The 18,094-nt window shown below is 36.6% G+C and overlaps 1 protein-coding gene and 1 long non-coding RNA gene across 2 annotated transcripts in view; one reads left to right on the top strand and one right to left on the bottom strand.

The window, feature by feature from the left end:
- Positions 1–5,650, bottom strand: part of LOC143375514 (uncharacterized) — a 265,119-nt gene extending 259,469 nt beyond the window's left edge. The window contains exon 1 of the long non-coding RNA XR_013086923.1: positions 5,452–5,650. This is a non-coding gene — a long non-coding RNA (uncharacterized LOC143375514). The remainder of the gene's footprint in view (positions 1–5,451) is intronic.
- The window catches only part of LOC143375500 (lachesin), a 212,064-nt gene that overhangs the window by 137,166 nt on the left and 56,804 nt on the right, over positions 1–18,094 (top strand). The window contains exon 3 of the mRNA XM_076824691.1: positions 4,823–4,929. Within this exon, the coding sequence (XP_076680806.1) occupies positions 4,823–4,929 (107 nt within the window). The remainder of the gene's footprint in view (positions 1–4,822; positions 4,930–18,094) is intronic.

The following is an 18,094-nucleotide window of genomic DNA, read 5'->3' as shown; positions in this document are numbered from 1 at the left end:
ACCTGTTTAGTGACACTCTCGAGTGAAAAGTGTAGGGAATAAAACGAAACGTGACGTATATCGATGAGAATTACACGCGGCGCGGTTAGGGCTAATCGACTGCCATTTAATATCACACGAAATGTGAGGCATTTGATATTGCTGGCATCCTGCAGATGCGGCTCGTGTATTCTGTATTAAATTGCCCGTGCACGCTGCGCCACGAAAATGAAACATGCAATTCGATGTGCAACTGCATAAGGCACAAAGCATGTGTTGCGTCGCGATGCTTTGAGCATTCTTACCGGCATGTATCTTCTTGGAGCAGTCTTCTCCTAACAACGTGCGCGGCAAATACATTTCTGTAACAACGTTAGCCTTTTGTCGTTAAATTGTGCCTCCCAGGCATGTCGAGGGAGAAACTGCCGTTGTCTATAGACTGTATTATATTTTGCAAGCAAATTTATTGACACGTAAGTTTATCAGCATTTCTGCTGTCTGTTTACACGTGCATTAAATGATGTTTCATATCATTTCTATCACACACTGTGCGATGTATTATTATTGGTCGCTCGTGTCGAATTAGTCGAAACTCGTGACAGGAAAGCTGCAGATCTGTTATAAGCAGTGTGCGTCACTTTTTTCTGATACATTGTTACTTTATTGTTGTATTTTTTTCATCTACAAAAGCCCTTTTAATAGTAATCACATCGAGAAGAAAGTTGGAATAGTCAATTTTGAAAGATAGGAGTAGCAGTGTCGGGTTTTATTTTGATGCTTGTGGTTTTAGAATTTGGAGCGCGATTTGTCCATGAATTTAATATTTAATTTGAAAAATTGCAAGTGATTTAGCACCGAAATGCACGTGTTTTTAAGTAATGAGATATAATTGGTTTGTTTTAAGTAGTATTTTACTTTCCAGTAGTATTGCCCTGAAATAAGTCGGACAGGTTGCCGGACGCTTGCGTGACGCAGATGGATTGCAAACGGTTAATCTGATTCTGATGACTTTTCTTTTGAACATGATCCACATGCTACGCAGAAATTTCTACAGACGGTACCTGTAGTTTTAGAAAGTGGGTAAAAGAAGGGATGCATTTGTACACTTAATATTGAACGGTTCCTAATATAAAATCTTTACATGCCTGCTACTCTATTATCGTCTTAATTAATTTTATGGCGCAGAACACTTCTTTCCACGTTTGTATATCACTCTTTAATCACGAAACCTCGATTTTGCCACGATTACCAACATATCAGAAATCTAAAAAAATAGATACTTTGTTGTGTACAATTAAGTCTGCGTTACTGCAATAAGTGGATAGAGATTCATACTAAAAATATTATTTTTTGGATTATTAAATGCATTAAACATTTGCAAAAAAAATCTAAACACAATCGACAACAACACTTGTTTCGATTAAAATTTTTCATTAAACATTAGAGACATCTAGGAATAATATGTACTTTTCCCAAGTTTTCTTTAATAATTTCTTCGATTGGTTGAAAAATAACAAAATAGCTACGCTTTCAAGCAAAAAGTTTAGTTTCGTGGGTAAGAAAATCGACCGTTGTTCACGCATAGGTCAGGTAAATATTAAAATATTGAAAAAATTGAACGTCAGCTGATAAAAAGTGTATTTGTCACTTAGAAATAAATTCCCAAAGATGTGGTATTTCTTAACCTGGCCACGGTGGTCTAACACCTTGACCACACAAACTTTGTCAAGTAGTGGTCAAAAGAAAGCTTAACCCGTGAATGGTAACGAAAATAAAATAATTCCATCAGTAAGAATTAAATCTTCTAATTTATGTCCCATAAACTGGGGGACTTCCTATGATATACCAGTGATATCAAGATAACAGAGAGCCTAGTATTATAGTGTATTATGTAGATACGTAGGGGAGAGGTCCTATAAAAGGGATAATTTTGTTTAGCGACCATTTCTGACAATATCATTACAGGTATTTAAAAAACAAGTACATTAATGTTTATTGGCCTTCAATAAAAATTTATTGCAAACTCATTAATAATAACAGAAAATAACAAAATCTTCGATTTTCAAATAAGTCGAAAATGTCCCTTTCACGATTAGGTAGTCTTAAGGGGACCCTCCGGCCAAACCCCTTAAAAAACAGGTGATCTTTATGAATTTTTTACAAGAAGAGGTTATAACATATCCTAAAAAATATTTGTGGCATTTACTGATACACTGGTTAGGGTGCAAATAAATTTTTTGTTTCATGTTTTCGGCCTTGATGCATTTCCTAGGTGGCGCTTAGTGCAGGCGCTGCCAAAAACAGATGCCAAAATCAAAAATTCAAACAATTTCTTAAAATCTATTTCAATAGCTATCGCGACACCCCTTGTTGGGGCAAAGAGGACGAAAACTACGATGTTGGTGCACATTTGAACGAAGTAGTGCGAAAAAGCGGGTAATTATCCGCAAAAATATGCAGAAAAAAAAATTCCGTGTTTCAAAATATTGTGTTATACGGTGCTGCGATAGTGAGTCCAATTACGAATCAAATGCCTCAAGGTTTTTTTTTAATCGGTTCATTAGTTGTTCTGAAATCGTGGTTATCGTTTCGGAATATCGTGTTTCGAGAAAAAACGTGATCAAAGTGTTACGAATTTTGGTGTGAAACTTTCACAGGGCATTCTCGGGATGTTATACTACAAATATAATGATAATATATATATACAAACAAAATCGATTTTCTGAAAAATTTTAACTGGAGGGTGCCCTTAAGGGGTCATTCTGGTACTCACGCCGCAAAATTCGGCAATATTCAGGTTTTTTTTCTCAATGAATACTATGAATAACAATGCCAATTTTTTTTTCATTTATCGATCTACTTATAATGTATTCGGAACAATTTTTTAAATACACTTTTAATTGTGTTTTTTCCATGTTATCTGGAGTTCAAAATCGCGCCTTTGAAAAGAAGATTTAAGCTCACAGATTCATCTGAAACACAAAAACCAAACTGATTCTTAATCGTTAATGAGTACCGCTATCGCAGGTGCCAGAATTAGCCACGTTAGTCAAAATTTAACAAAATTGCGCACATTCAAACCTCAAATTCCGAAATTTTCCATTGTTACTTAAAGTTTGAATGCGCGCAATTTTATTAAATTTTGACTTAAGTGGCTAATTCTGGCACCTGCGATAGCGGTACTCATAACGATTAAGAATCAGTTTGGTTTTTTTGTTTCAGATGAATCTGTAAGCTTAAATCCCTCCCGCCAGCCAGGTATTTCTTTTCAAAGGCGCGATTTTGAACTCCAGATAACATTGAAAAGACACAATTAAAAGGGTATTTAAAAAATTGTTCCGTATACATTACAAGTGGCTTAATAAATGAAAAAAAGTTTAACATTGTTATTCATTGTATTCACTGAGAAAAAAAAGCCTGAATTTGCCGAATTTTGCGGCGTGATTACCAGAATGACCCCTTAGAGTCTTATTTCTACTCCTAGGAAGGTATTTCTCACTTTACAAATGCTTTCTCAAGCATTATTCGCTAAACTTTTGCCAGTGAAAATACCATGTATTCACAATTTTCTCAAGTAATAAATTATTTCTTTAAAACGGTGTAGTGAAAACAATTGAAACTTGGCAGATATTTCCATCTACCCATATACTACATGTAAAAAAAATTGAAAACATTGGTACCATTTCTTCAACATTTTTTCAGCTGTTTTATCTGTCAAGGTCGTCTCTTTCCACAAGAGTACGTGTAAAATCAGTGAAAATTAAAATCATCATAACTCAGCAACCATTTAGTGAATTCGTTTAAAATTTTTTGAGCACATCAGGAACATTAGAAAGAACAATCTCACAAATTCTCATCAACTTGGTACCATTTTGAAGATAGATCCAATACATTCTTAAAAGATACGTACCTCTTGTCATGCTTCCTTCTTAGCAATAATGGAATCAACATCGAATGTCTTATGAAACCCAATTCCTGCCACGAATTCCCCAGGAGAACGCAAATAGGTACCCTGTAAATAACACCTGAAAAAAAACTTTCCATCTTCTCGCTTCCCATTCTCGAATCTGCAAAAAAGAAAAAAAGAAGTGCCCACATATTTCAACCAAAAAACAATGCATACACCGATGTCACGATTACGAAAATTATTCAGCGGAGTCAGCGAAGGGGCGGCTAATGGATTCGCATAAATAAACGTGCGCAAACCGCAGAGAGACAGAGAGAAAGCGAGAGGAGGGGGGGGGGCACGCGAATGTTGCCCGCAGAAAAATGTCCCGAAATTCCGAGGCTTACGTATCGAGCTGAAAAAAAATCATAAATAATGCATCGCGAACAGTAACGAAATAATTTAACACGAGGCATTAAACGTGAAACACAATACGCTCACTCGAATGCTATTCCATTTCCGAAACAACGCACCGACATATCGATCCCCGCGTATTATGTTTCCCCCCCAGTTTCTGTTTTACGTGTATCGCGTGTAACGGAGCAGTACTCCGGTTACAAAAGGAACAAAAAAAAAAAACGCCCCTTCCGTTGCCGGTTTTCCTCGTTTTTCTGCGTATGTGTACTGTGTGCGCGCGCGCGCGCGCGTTCTTTTTTTTTTGCTAAACCGTTTTAATTAATCACAGTCGCGCAGCTGATTTTTTCCGTGCCCCTCAGGCCGCGACATCCTCGTACACCGGGCGAAACTTTTCTCGCTTCTTGTTCCCCTGTCCGGCCATTCTTTATCAAGTGCGTCCCCGGCTGGTAAATGAACGTCGCGTCGCGAAATTGCTGCGAGCAAGATATGCAAATTCGTTCCAGGGCTCTCCTTTTTTCATGTGCATCGTATCTGTTTCAGGCGGCGCTTTCCGACCCGAATTCGCTGGCCCCATCACGAACCTAACGGTGCCGCTCGGAAGGGACGCGACTTTCACGTGTCTGGTCAAACATTTGGGGGGCTACAGGGTAAGTTTCCCTTATGAAAATTCATCGTGTGCTGACGCATGTGATTCCCTTGTGCCGGGGAGACATGGCACGTGTATTTCGAAGGGGTCCCTTTTTTCCATGGGTACGAGATGTCGCGGCGGGAGTTGATGGTTATGATTAAGGGGTTGTACCTGGTCAGGCGGCCGAAAAGAGGCGAATGTTTGTGAATTTTTTTTGAAAAAGCGGAAGCGTATATTTTCACGGAACTTTTTGCACTTAAAAGAGCAACATTTAAAGAACATTTGGTAATTTTTTCGTAGAAGAATATTTAGGTTTATAATGAAGTAACAACCGATATCCGAGAGGCATTTTTAACAATTTGGTTTTGCGGTGAGCACTGTCATTCGGAACCAGATTATCTAAAATCAAAATGCAAAAAAGATTTCGTTAGTATATTAATGTATCCTCAGGTTGGCGGAGAGAATTTTCCAAAATACGCTTCCGCTTCTTCAAAAAAAAATCGGCTAGGTATAACCTCTTAAGGGGGCAGACCACTGTAACGGTCCGAAATGTAAGGGTGCTTTCGGGAATTTATTTCGACCGAACAACGCAAGTAAATCAATGTATTGCTTAGTATAGTTGATAATGTACATATCGAAGGGTAAGAAAATTTTTTTTTCAACCAAATTCGTAAATCTGTTTCCTGTATACTCTTCGTCAAAATATGCAATGAAGCAAAATCGTGCTTGTCGCATTGACAGTGCCCGGGCCATATGGTTAATCTGAATTCGAAAAGACAAAAATATTTAGAAACTAGAAGCCTACGTCTATTACGTGATGATAGGAAGAATCAAAATCGCAAAAAAATTAAAAAATGGTGGACCACTGAAAAAATCATGTTTTCGTGGTACAAAATTGGGGAAATGTTGATAAAAACAATAGAAGCAGGTCGTTAATTGAAAAAAACTGATCGTCACGTAATAGCGACGGGTTTTTCGTACAATAGACTGTCAACGCGGTTGAAAAATGTCATTCTGAAGAAAACGCGTTCAAAGTTCCGCGCGGCTCAGTCGCGCGCTTGTCACCGCTTCACGGAAAATACTATATCTCCGTCAATTTTGCGAATTTCTGCATAAAATTTCGAGATAGCATTCTTGAAACGTACGTCTTTCAGCAAATGTGAAAAAAAAAATCGATTTTTCCGATTTTTTAAAGTGGACTGCCCCCTTAAGGGGGTATACCCGTTTGAACCTTCGGAAAATGTGTACTTTTTGTGGATTTTTTTACAAGTCAACGGCTTGATGACGATTTCCCGTTTTTTTACTATCTTTACATAGTATTATGAACTACTTAAGAAAAAAATTTCAGTTAAAAAACTATTGTTTTTCGGAAGTTATGCATACATATCCGAAAGTCTCTCGATTTTAGACGGCAAAACGGTGGACCTAAAAGCAGCTGTATATCGTGTCTGAAATCAAAAACAATAAAATCTTCTTAGAAAGTATGTTAATAGCTATCCTCCAACGGGGCTGATTTTGAAAATTTTTAATAATAAAGAAATGGTGAGAGATCAAAGATAAAGTTACATTTTTCTAAGAGAAAAGGCCAACTTTTTTCTTTATAAATAATAAACGGGGAATCGGAATAAAAATAGCCCTCATTGAACCATGTGGAATCTTATTACGATCTTGCATGCAGAATTGGAAATGAATTGGTTGAACGTAGCGCGAGTTTTTAGGCCCAGCGTTTAGCCGTCTAAAATCGAGAGACTTTCGGATATGTATGCATAACTTCCGAAAAACAATAGTTTTTTAACTGAAACTTTTTTTTTAAGTAGTTCATAATACTGTTTAAAGATAGTAAAAAAACGGGGAATCTTCATCGAGCCGTTGGCTTGTAAAAAAATCCACAAAATGTACACATTTTCCGAGGGTTCAAACGGGTATACCCCCTTAAGGGTACCACGTATTCGTTACTATGTTTGGATTTTATATTAATTTGTTTGGTAGCTTTTATTATTTTAGAAAAGTTATGGAGACTCGCACTTATTTTCACATCCTCGCAAATCGAAACTGTCATGGTTGTTCTTATTAAATTATTTTCAAAATATCCTGTTTGTACTATTAGGGTGGCCCTTCTTTATACATCTCGATTTTTTTTAGTATTTCTTTGCTCGCACCCCTAGAATGATTCCATTTCATGAGAAAAAAATCTTCGAAAAAGTTTATTGCAATCGGGTGACAGGAAAGGATGCCTTAAAGTTTAGAATTCATCAATGGTTTGGATTTAACTCGGCGGGACGCGCACCCCAATATGCAACACACGTTGTCGCTACCGGGTCAAAAATACCCAAAATTGAAAACCACGGTTTCAGAATACATTTGTTAACTTTGTTACTTTTATGTTAAAGTACAGCGTTTCAAGAAGCAAACAAAATTTAAGAAATATCTGAAAATGTTTATTAAAGTTTTTTAAAAAATTGTAACGAAAACCCAAGCAGTCTTCTTAACTTTTACTTGGTTATAAAATTGAATAACAAAAATTAGTCTTCTCTCTTTAGTAACAATATCAAATTGAGATCGATATTAAAAGTAGATGCTACGAACTCATCAACGAACGCAAAGAAAACAATTCGTAAAATTTTTTCAAAACAATACTCAGAATTTTCCTAAAGTACATACATACTTACAAAAGTTCGCTCGCTTTATTGAACCAGTCCTTATTAAAAGTAAGAATATATTACATGCTTTGTTTCGATTACTGTCTCGCCCAGAGTTCGTAATTCGAATTATTTTTTCTACCAGAGTTAATCAACTTTTTTCTATTTCTTGCGGTAGAACGGAATGATTCAGTTGGAATGGATGTCGAGAAGTATTATTCCCACTGGGGAAGGTATTCCTATTTTTGTTTCTTATTATCGAATCTGTTTGAAATGACAGGGAAATAAGTCAGTGGTATACGACATTGCACTTAATTTAACTACTACACTGTCCCTCGGTGTCTTATTATTCCCCAGCAATTGTGTTAGACAGCAAACAGAACGCAACAACGTGAAATACGTGTTACGATTCACAATGGGGGAAAAACAGCACGAGTGTTACAACTAGCGGTTGTACACGGTCACGTTTTAAATTGAAGATAAAAAAGCTTGCCTGAAGGAGAGAATCGACGAATGCTGACAATTTTTATTCGACCAAAACGAAAGTTTTCATTGTCAACGGACGGCAGCCCGATGTTGTTTACCAATCAAGTAAATTCCAATGTATAATTTTCCTTTATTTATTATTCAGTTAAATTGTAATTCTATATTTCTTCTTTTAAAACTCTATTCTATTTAGTTAGTGCGTTAGTACTTTTATATTACATTTATCATTAACGTTGTAACGAACAATTAATTAATTATAGCAAGTATTATGGATATTCATTAAATGACCGTTAATAGTTAATTGCAATTATAATTTATAAAAGTGGTTATACATACTTCTTCGAAATGAGTTTCGACCTTTCTACAGAGGTATGAATAAATATCTCTATGATATTTAAACGTCAACATTTTTGTAAAATACTGTGAAATTAATACACTATGATATTATAATGGTACAGGATGGGTCACCGGAGCGTACCTACTACCTATTTCAAATAACTCCCTAATTTGTAATATTAAAAAAAAAGTATCGAAAGTAGGATATATTCTGCTGAATAGTACAAAACTATGGGATTCCTGAAAGATTCGTTTCAAATGTCCAATGTACCCTATTAAACAAAACTCATTCCCCTTTGATTTTTTCCTCACATTTCAGTTTCTCCCTTTCACAATGAGAAGGGCTGGCGATATATCTACCAAATAAAACTTCAAATTAATATAACATAATTAATTTCCCTTTAAAATTCACATTTCATACAAATAATGAAAGAGCCATTTGAGGATACTAAGCTCCCAGTGACTCGCCCCATACAATCGAACACATCGCATTGAGCAGATCTCCCACGGAGAACGAATCCAGTAAGAAATTATTCGAAGACGCCACCACAAAGAGCAGTCAGTCTCAAAAAGACTCCGTCGAGCAATGGGGCAGGTCAAAATTTCGATGTCATTTCCCCGAGCTCGGTAGAACTGCTTCCTCGACAAAAGCGATTTCTCGAATAACCTATTCCAATTCGCGAGCACTCTTCTTGATTCGATATCCACCTTCCTGCCTGGCACCCGTGTTTGAGCACAAAAATAGAACCGTTTCCCCTGTCATATTAGATTTCACACACGCGGCCATGAAGACAATTTCATTACGCCGCCAGTGGGGAAGGTGGGGGTAGTTACGACGGGACGAATAACAATTTAAAAAAATCCCAAGTTCCCGGTTTAATGATGCCCAGGAGAACGGTGCAAATTTAATTACGCTTTTATCCGTGTCGCGACCAAGCGAGATTATCCTTCGGGCGCATTAACATTTTTCTTCAGAGGGGCGGGAGGGTGGCGCCTACCCCCTTTAAATCACATTACTGGCTCACCTGCTGCACCGCGTAGACGCTCTCTAATTATGACGTAACCAGTTGCTTGAAACCGTGCAAGTTTATCTGCTTTGACCGAGGCCGAGGCTTTGATCTAAATCCTCGAGCGGTGCGCCAGCTATCCTTCCGCTGCTGAGCATAAGTTCCCGCTCGAGCGGGGAATATAGGAACTGGATCGCTTCGAAGATTGTTCCCGAGAGCTAATCGTTTCTCGTCGCTGGCAGAGGTCACAGCGGTGTATCGATTTCAGAGAGTATCTTTGGGGCAGGTTCCAGATCGAGTCTTTTATATCCCCTCGGATTGCGAGTTAGCTTTACATTATAGCGAAGACAGATGTTCCAAAGGTCAGGTTTACTTTGCCGCTTGAGCTGGGTAATCCCTGAAGTAGGTCTGAGGCAGGGGACTAATGAGCGAGGCTTTGTAGAATTCGCCGTATGTGAAAATTCCTGGGTTTGTCTTGTGAAACTTTGTTTGGGGGCGGCTGGAAAGTCTTTTATGATACCTTCGAGCTGGTGGAGGAAGCAAATACTGTCAGATTGATGACGTGAATTGCAATGAGATGGAAGAGTTTTTGTAGGTAATTCCAGGCATCTTCCTTCGTAGTGGTAGTAGACGTGGGCAATTGTTTGGGGAACGATATACGAAGGGGGAATTTTAATAATAGGGGGTGTGTTCTGGTAGGACCGTGATGAGTTGTACAAAAGAGTTTGAGTCATAATGTAATATTACTCGTGTTGTTAGCTCAAAGTATATGTACTCATACTTCTTGTTTGAAATGACTGTGGCACGCTTTCACTTTATTAACCTTCTTTATTTTGAATACAGTGGAACTATAGTGGCACCATTTTCGTTTTAAACCATCATATTTGGTTATAATTTGTCAAATTTACAGGGCTAGAGAAAATAGATTTTTGAAATAGCTAAATAGAAATATTTTTATTTCGTCGAGTGTTGCAGGATTTGACAAATAATTTTTTCTTTGAAATAGTAATTACGTAAAGAAATAGTATTTCAAATATTTATTTTAATACTATTTATTTTAATACTACTAGGAGACTGTTACCTCAGGAATTTAATTTAATTTAAATTCATTTAAGCACCTTTGGTGCTGTGATTAGGTCTTATGGCTCAGACTGTTTTGTTAGTTTTTATTTATTTTATTTCACTTTATTTTATTTTATTGTTTTACATTTTATTTTATGTTATTTTATGTTTTTGTTATATTTACTTTAACTTTGTACTAATTTGCTCTATACTTTGTATCTAAAAGGTTCTCCCGTTAATTTAAAAAAAAAAAAAATAATAATAATAATAATAATAATAATAATAATAATAATAATAATAATACTAACTCATACAAATACTATTGTGAAATGAGTATTTCAGTGAAGCATCAGGAAATAGTATTTCAAATAATAATATTTCGAACAATAGGTACCTAGTATTTCAAATAATAGTATTTCACGTAATAACTGAGTGACTCATATCACAAAAGATGTGTGTAAACATTAGGGTGGCCCTTATTTTCAGTCTGCAATTTCTTTTGCTCTCACCCCCTAATATGTTTCCATTTCATAAAAAAATAGTCCCTGAAAAAGATTATTGCAATCGAACAACAGGAAAGGGTGCCGACCGGGCCACAAAGTTTAGAATTCATTAATGGTTTGAATTTTACGAATTTCTCAAAATTGGTAGGCCCTATCGAAATTTTGTTTAAATAATATTAAAAGAGCATTCAATTTTCTACAATTACTGTATATATCATTTTCTCGTGCTTCCAACCATTTTTTAGATAATAGCGTTTGAATATAGAGAAGTCAGCACTTCGCGCGTCCCATCTGTACGGCGTGACGTATTGTCTATACGCGCGGAGTGCTGACTTCTCTATATTCAAACGCTATTATCTAAAAAATGGTTGGAAACACAAGAAAACTATATATACAATAATTGTAGAAAATTTAATGCTCTTTTAATATTATTTGAACAAAATTTCGATAGGGCTTACCATTTTTGAGAAATTCTTTAAATCTAAATTATTGTTGAATTCTAAGATTTTAAGGCTTGCTCGGCAACCTCTCCTGTTGTCCGAATGCAATAAACTTTTTCAGGGACTATTTTCTTATAAAATGGCACCGTTCTAGGGGGTGAGAGCATAGAAATACAAAAAAAAATTCCACACGTATAAATAAGAGCCACTCTAGTAAATATACGTGCATACCTGCGTTCAGAAATACTTCCCAGGAATATTTGCCCGAATATATGTAATCTTAAGACGATAGCGAGCGACATTTGGGAGATCTGTTTGGTTTTGAAATTTGTATCTCCTCTTTTCTATCCCCTATTTCCTATATTCGATTCCGAGTGTAAATAGTAAATAGTATTTGCTCGTGATTTAAGCATTACATGAAATAGTATTTTCAATCAGTATTTTTGCTTATGGAAACATTTCAGTTCTCAGTAATTTGTGTCGAACTATTTGAAATTTTCCGCAGCCCTGGAAATTGATCTTTTCTTACGATTATATGTCAAATACTACTTGCATTGCAATTTCTCACCCCTGATCTTATCACGACTAGTCCTTACAGTTTTAGCACATACACACGTTCTCGTGCTGAAGATAATTTTTTAGTAACTTGCTCCCAATAAGTCTCTTACTGAAATAAAGGGACACAGAATAAGGTGGAAGGATAGTTATAAATACGCATCTAGTAAAATCAAATCGGAGCTGTACATGTACGTTTAACCCATCGTGGTCACACTTTCTTACAATCACAAATTGGTCACACGGGGTTCACTGTACCGCAGCGTCATTTTTTGGGTTACCATTTTCTTATTTTTTAATCTTTTAACTTTTCAATGATAATTGTAAGTACATTCGTAATACTTATACAGTCATGGTCTTTTTCTACAAATGTAAATTTTGATATGATAAAATTTGTAGTTGAAAATGAGCGATTTTCCACGGTTGTGAGGAAACCCGATTTTTTAATATTTTTTTATTTTTGTTTTTGCGATAAATCCCCTTTAATTCGAAAATTGCTCTTGGAGTGCGATACACCCCGTGTGACCACAAAGGGTTAATTTAATTATCTTCACATATTTATAATTTGTATTCCCTCAATTTATATTCCCATGAAATATTTATTCCCCTTACGGATTAACTGTAATATATTTTTCACCTCAAGAACTTCAAATTATGGTCTACATATTTCTAGTTACTTCAATATTAATATCATCTTCTTATAACTGGCTGCACCAAAACAAATTCCAAGTAACGTGATTAGACCGTAAAAAATGCCACCTACACCATCTCTAACAGCAAATAATTTCCAACTGACTTTAAGCTCGCGGAATCCATTTCCTCCACAGAAAGTGTTACAAAAAGTTCCTTGATAAAATCCTACTAGCAAATACATACCTATACCCGATCCAACGATGCCCGTTGGCTGTTATTAAAAGAACAAAATTATCGCCGGTTTTACTATAACCGTGGCCTTAATATCCCTCATATTACCAGCATTTAATACCTCTGCTTTCAATTATGAATGGAACGACTGGGCGAATGAATTCGTGTTTGCTCGGATGAAATGAAAATGGCCCTCCCACCGTAATTTCCATTATGCTTACGGGGAAATTTAAAGGTTTAGCGTAACAGCGCCGTAACACGTGTTTCAATTTCAGCGGTGCTGAAGAAAAAAGAAAGAAAGGAAGGAAAAGGGTACCCGAAGCAACGATGAAAATTCAAAAGCGTGTCCTCAGAAGCGGGGGGGGGAGGGGGGTGGGTGGCATGAAGAGTTGTGTTGTAATAAGCCCGCTTGCTCTCGTTAAGATCGCTTTGGCACAGCTATAAAGAGATAAATAATCTGGTTACGAGCGTCTAATGACATTACGCTAGAGTAAAGTGGTAACGAGCGACTGCTGCTAATTTTTCATTTAAAGTTTAAAATGCTGGGACAGCTGGCCCGACGGCGCGAATCAACCGTGGATTCGCAATCTCCGACGGATTATTTCGCAATTCCGAGCCTCTTGTCTTCATGAATCTTCGACCATTGCGCCAATTGCGCGGCTAATGAGCACCGTAGGATACAAAGTATTGGTATAATTGTTGGATGGCTCAACGGTTTATGCATAATGCGACACAAATGGGCTTGTATGTTTAATGGCCATTGCGGAGGTGAATGCCCGTCGGGAAAATAAGGGCAATGACATTTCATTGATAACTGGGTATATAATATAATGGGGATGTAATAACTGGGAACATTAGGGGAATTTTGGTTGACAAGTTTTTAAGGCATATTCTGAATTTGGGGGTGACGAAATATTTGTAATAATTTGCAATAAGACACTTTATTAGTTTGAAATGTTTTCTGTGAATTATAGTTTACCTTAGGTTCAATGGTTTTTCTACTTTTATATTAATTCTTAAGGATTTATGCAGTATGTATATGGGATTGTTAAGAGATTGTTACACAGAAAAATGAACCCTTAACTGGCGACGCCCCATTTTGTAAACATAAACGGTGACGAGGTTTATTGCTCCTCTTTAATAAATTAAAAATAAATCTAAATTTATTTTCAACATATTATACTGGTTAATTACATGTTTGAAAATTACTTTCGCATGTTTTATGCAAATGTTTTATTATTCTGCAGGAGTGTTCCAGACTCCGCGTCACTTGCTAAGGGTTAAATGTATAGATTTTACTAGTTACTAGTAAAGTGACTCAAATTTTGTTACAGATGTAAATATTTATTTATGGGAGTTTGATACTTAATATTTAATTAAATTTGTTAGAGATTGCAGAATAACGATTTGATGTGGCGAACTTGTAGACAATTTTCAATTAGCAAGGGAAGAAGATTAAAAAAGTTATGCGCATTTACCTTAATTTCTTACTTTCTTCATCGAAAGATATCGAACGTTAGAAACGATACAGTTATTGACCAGGGTACAGTCACGGTTATTTCTTTTTATATAGATACGTTGCTGTATTTTATTAATGATGTAACACTGATTTTCCAGAAATGAACAGAAGGAAATGCTGGTTACCCAGATGCAAGCACATCCATCATATTAAATAAGATAATTAAATATATTAAATATCTTTAAGTAGGTAAACGATACAGTTATTGACCAGGGTACAGTAGTTGACCACTTCAAATTTCTGCCGCCATAGTCTAACGAACCTGCGCTTTTCCGCATCAACGATGCACTTTGATCAGAAAAGACACTTCTACCTCTCGTTTCAACCAAGAATCGATGATTTCAGTTCAAGCATTCCGCCGTGAGATCGTCGGAAAGAAAAACGTGTAATTTCAACTCTCAAAGAAGGTACAGGCTTAGCGGGCAACTTCAGAGCGGCCACTTGTTTAATGACTGTATAATCATTGTTCAATTTTGTTTGCCGTGAATGCCCTTGATCACAATAGGTGACAAGGGCCCAATGTTAACATTCGTCACACGTCCAGTCGTGTCGAAAGTGATTATGCTGTGTTTTGGGGGGTGTTCGATAACTGGTTCGACGAACGCACAGTAATACAGTTATTGACCACTCTTATTTAGATCTTTGGAGGCACGGAGCAATGTGCCCTGCTTTTATATGGTTTCGGGTAGGCACCTCCGATGACTTCTGATTTTTCATTGGTCCGGGGGTCGGTACGATAATTCGGAGGTCAAAGGCGCTTGCCGAAAGAAAAAAAAGAAAAGCAAACAGCAAAAAAAGAAAAAGGAAGAGGCTAAGAGATGCAAAGTGAAGAAGATGAAGAATAGAAAGAGCAGGTGAGAGAGAAGTCGAAGAATAACAAAAAAAGAGCGAATGAGACCGTGGCAAAGTGCACGGCATACGTCGTGAAGGGTGCACATGAAACTCACCCTGCCCCAAGACAATATGTCTTTGATTTTTATATGGTGACACATGGATTTAATAATAAAAGTGACTTTAAAGTTAAAAATATGCCATTATCTTTTATATTCAGCAAGTGGTCAACAACTGTACCTGGACCGGTCAACAACTATGCCACGACCGGTCAATAACGACAATTTTGAGTAAGGAATAACGCTATGGAATAAGTAACTTGAATTTTATAAATGAAATTTTGTTATACCAGGCGAAAAGAAAAGTATCGAAGATGATTATAACACCAAAGAAACTTTGAAGAAATCAGTAGTTTCGATGTTATAACTCTTTTGAGTTATGTTTCTTTATAATAGCAGAACATCGAAACTACTGATTTCTTCAAAGTTTCTTTGGTGTTATAATCATCTTCGATACTTTTCTTTTCGCCTGGTATAACAAAATTTTATTTATAAAGTTCGAGTTACTTATTCCATAGCGTTTATCTAAACTGAAGCTCTTAGGTGGTCAACTACTGTACCGTTTACCCCACTTTTAATTCATTGTTTTCCCCTCACTTGTGTACTTAGCTGGCTAAGGAATCCCATAAGAAATTGTTCTTTACTTAACATCATAAACCAGATAAAATTTTAATTATCCTTGTACGTACTATAATCTTTATTAATTACAAGTTCCTCAAGGATAAGAACACCATTTTTATCATAAATACTCATTTACTTTTATCGGCACATTTCATTCCTTCCTTATTTTATTAAAGCTTAAGACTGTAACATTGAGCTTATGAAAAATTCATTCAGAATATTCGTTAATGCAATTCTCCAAGTAAATAGTAAAACACTTTTCTTTTTAATGCCCATCGAAATTCCTTCAATTTAACCGTTCTGGAGTTAAAAAATATTGCACCAAGGTCGAGAAATTTTCTTAAAACAATTTATACTCTCAGCAGAATATTCTATATATCCTAATCTCAACAAAGCCTCTTCAATAAAAAAAAACTGACAACTGTGAACAGCTCCCACAATCCTACACACGCCAATCTGACCATCTATTTAAAAAAATTTAAAACCTGCCAAGTATTATATAATAGTCCACTAACTGCAAATTAACTACACTCACATGTTCATTCATTTCTTTCGACCAAAACCATAAGCAGAAGCTCCACTACTCCTTTTTTATCGCGCCTCGGGTGCTCCCACCCCAGTTAAATAAAAATTCCTCCACCCCAGCACTCAAAGCCGAAAACAAAGTCGTAGGTAGGGGAGGTGGGGGCATGATGGGGAAGCTAAATTGATAATTATACCTTTTATTCCAGTTTTTATGAATTAATATATAATTATAAGTTAATACTTTAACCTTTGGTACATAGTTTGAGCAACATTTAAATCAAAATTTGAACTTATTAAAATTTAAAAAAAATAGTAATAAAATACCATCTTGCCCCTGCCACGGGGTATGACGGGGTACCGAGAATGGGGCAAGACGGTTCCCCTAAATATGTCCACAATCGGTGCAAATATGAATTTCTTCTAAATTATTTTCTTCCTACCCTCGGGAAGAAAACGTGCAGGAGTTGTGGGACCATATTTTTTAAATATTCGACAAGTTCTTCCTCTTCTGTTTGCGAAAATACAATCTTAATTGGACTTAATGGTAAACCCATGATCACTTCATTTCCCTGTTTCAATTTTTGGACATAACCGTCCAGTGTTGTTTGTGGAAGGCAATATTCTTGAACAGCATTCTTGTACCCCATTTTGGTGCTTAAAATTTCATCTACAGATTTCTTCATAATTTCTTTTGACCATTTTCCTCGTCTAATTTATTACCATGTCCAAATCCGAATTAAAAGTAACGAAAATTCGACTTAAATTGTAATAGAGAACACCGGCGTTGTTCAATGTGGTACCCCATCATTCCCCGTATCAAGGACCCCATCTTGCCTCAAACCATCGTTTTCCAGAGACTGATGTTATTTGTACGACAAATAAAAAAATATTGCAATTTTCAATATTCTACATCAAAGTAAATAGAATCGAGATTATAACGTAACAAAAATAATTGCCTAACCGTTTTTAAATATATATTTATTATAAGTTTTTTAATACGCAAAATAAAATCCACGCAGCGTGTGGACGATTTCACAGCTCTAAACCAAAGACGCGTTCTCCCCCACTCATTTTCACCAACGAACTACCTGTTACAACACAATGACTTCCTTTTGGTACTTTCATCAAATGTCTAGCATTTTTCGATTATGTTTTTTTTTTTACGACACCCCATCTACCTCGCTACCCCATCATGCCCCTATTCCCCTACTCAACGAAATTCTAACTTCTACAAATCTAAACCACAAATGCAGCCTCGCAAATCACACGATTATCCCCAAGGGTCGCAACAGCCCCCGAAATACCTATTCTTCCTTAATCCACCCTAAATCACTAATCGTCCCAGACATATCCTCAGTCGATCCAGCTGCTAGGAATAAATTTCAATTACACCTCTCCGGGTGCAAGAGCCACTCTCCGAAAACAATTTCGAACACCATTACGACATTCCTCGAGCACGCTCGGCAGCCCCTTTTCTATTAATACAAGCGTTTCTCGAGGCCCGGCAGCGTGCTTCTGCGACTTCGCGAGATTTGGAATATTCCAAGGAAAATGCAAATATCGTCCCAAGTTTGGCCAAGGAGATAGAAGACGCGTACGAGCCGCCTACACGTGCTCCCTCTCCCGCCACCCCCACCCCACCCCCGAAGCGCGACCCAGCTATTCAGGCTTGTTTGTATTCCGCATTCGACCTGTCTATAGGGAAATTGCGGTGTTCTCGACGTTGAAATCTATGAA

Source organism: Andrena cerasifolii, chromosome 12 (assembly GCF_050908995.1).
Source record: "Andrena cerasifolii isolate SP2316 chromosome 12, iyAndCera1_principal, whole genome shotgun sequence".
Lineage (NCBI taxonomy): Eukaryota > Metazoa > Arthropoda > Insecta > Hymenoptera > Andrenidae > Andrena > Andrena cerasifolii.
The sequence above is the reverse complement of the archived record's forward strand: the minus strand, read 5'-3'. Positions and strand labels throughout refer to the sequence as shown.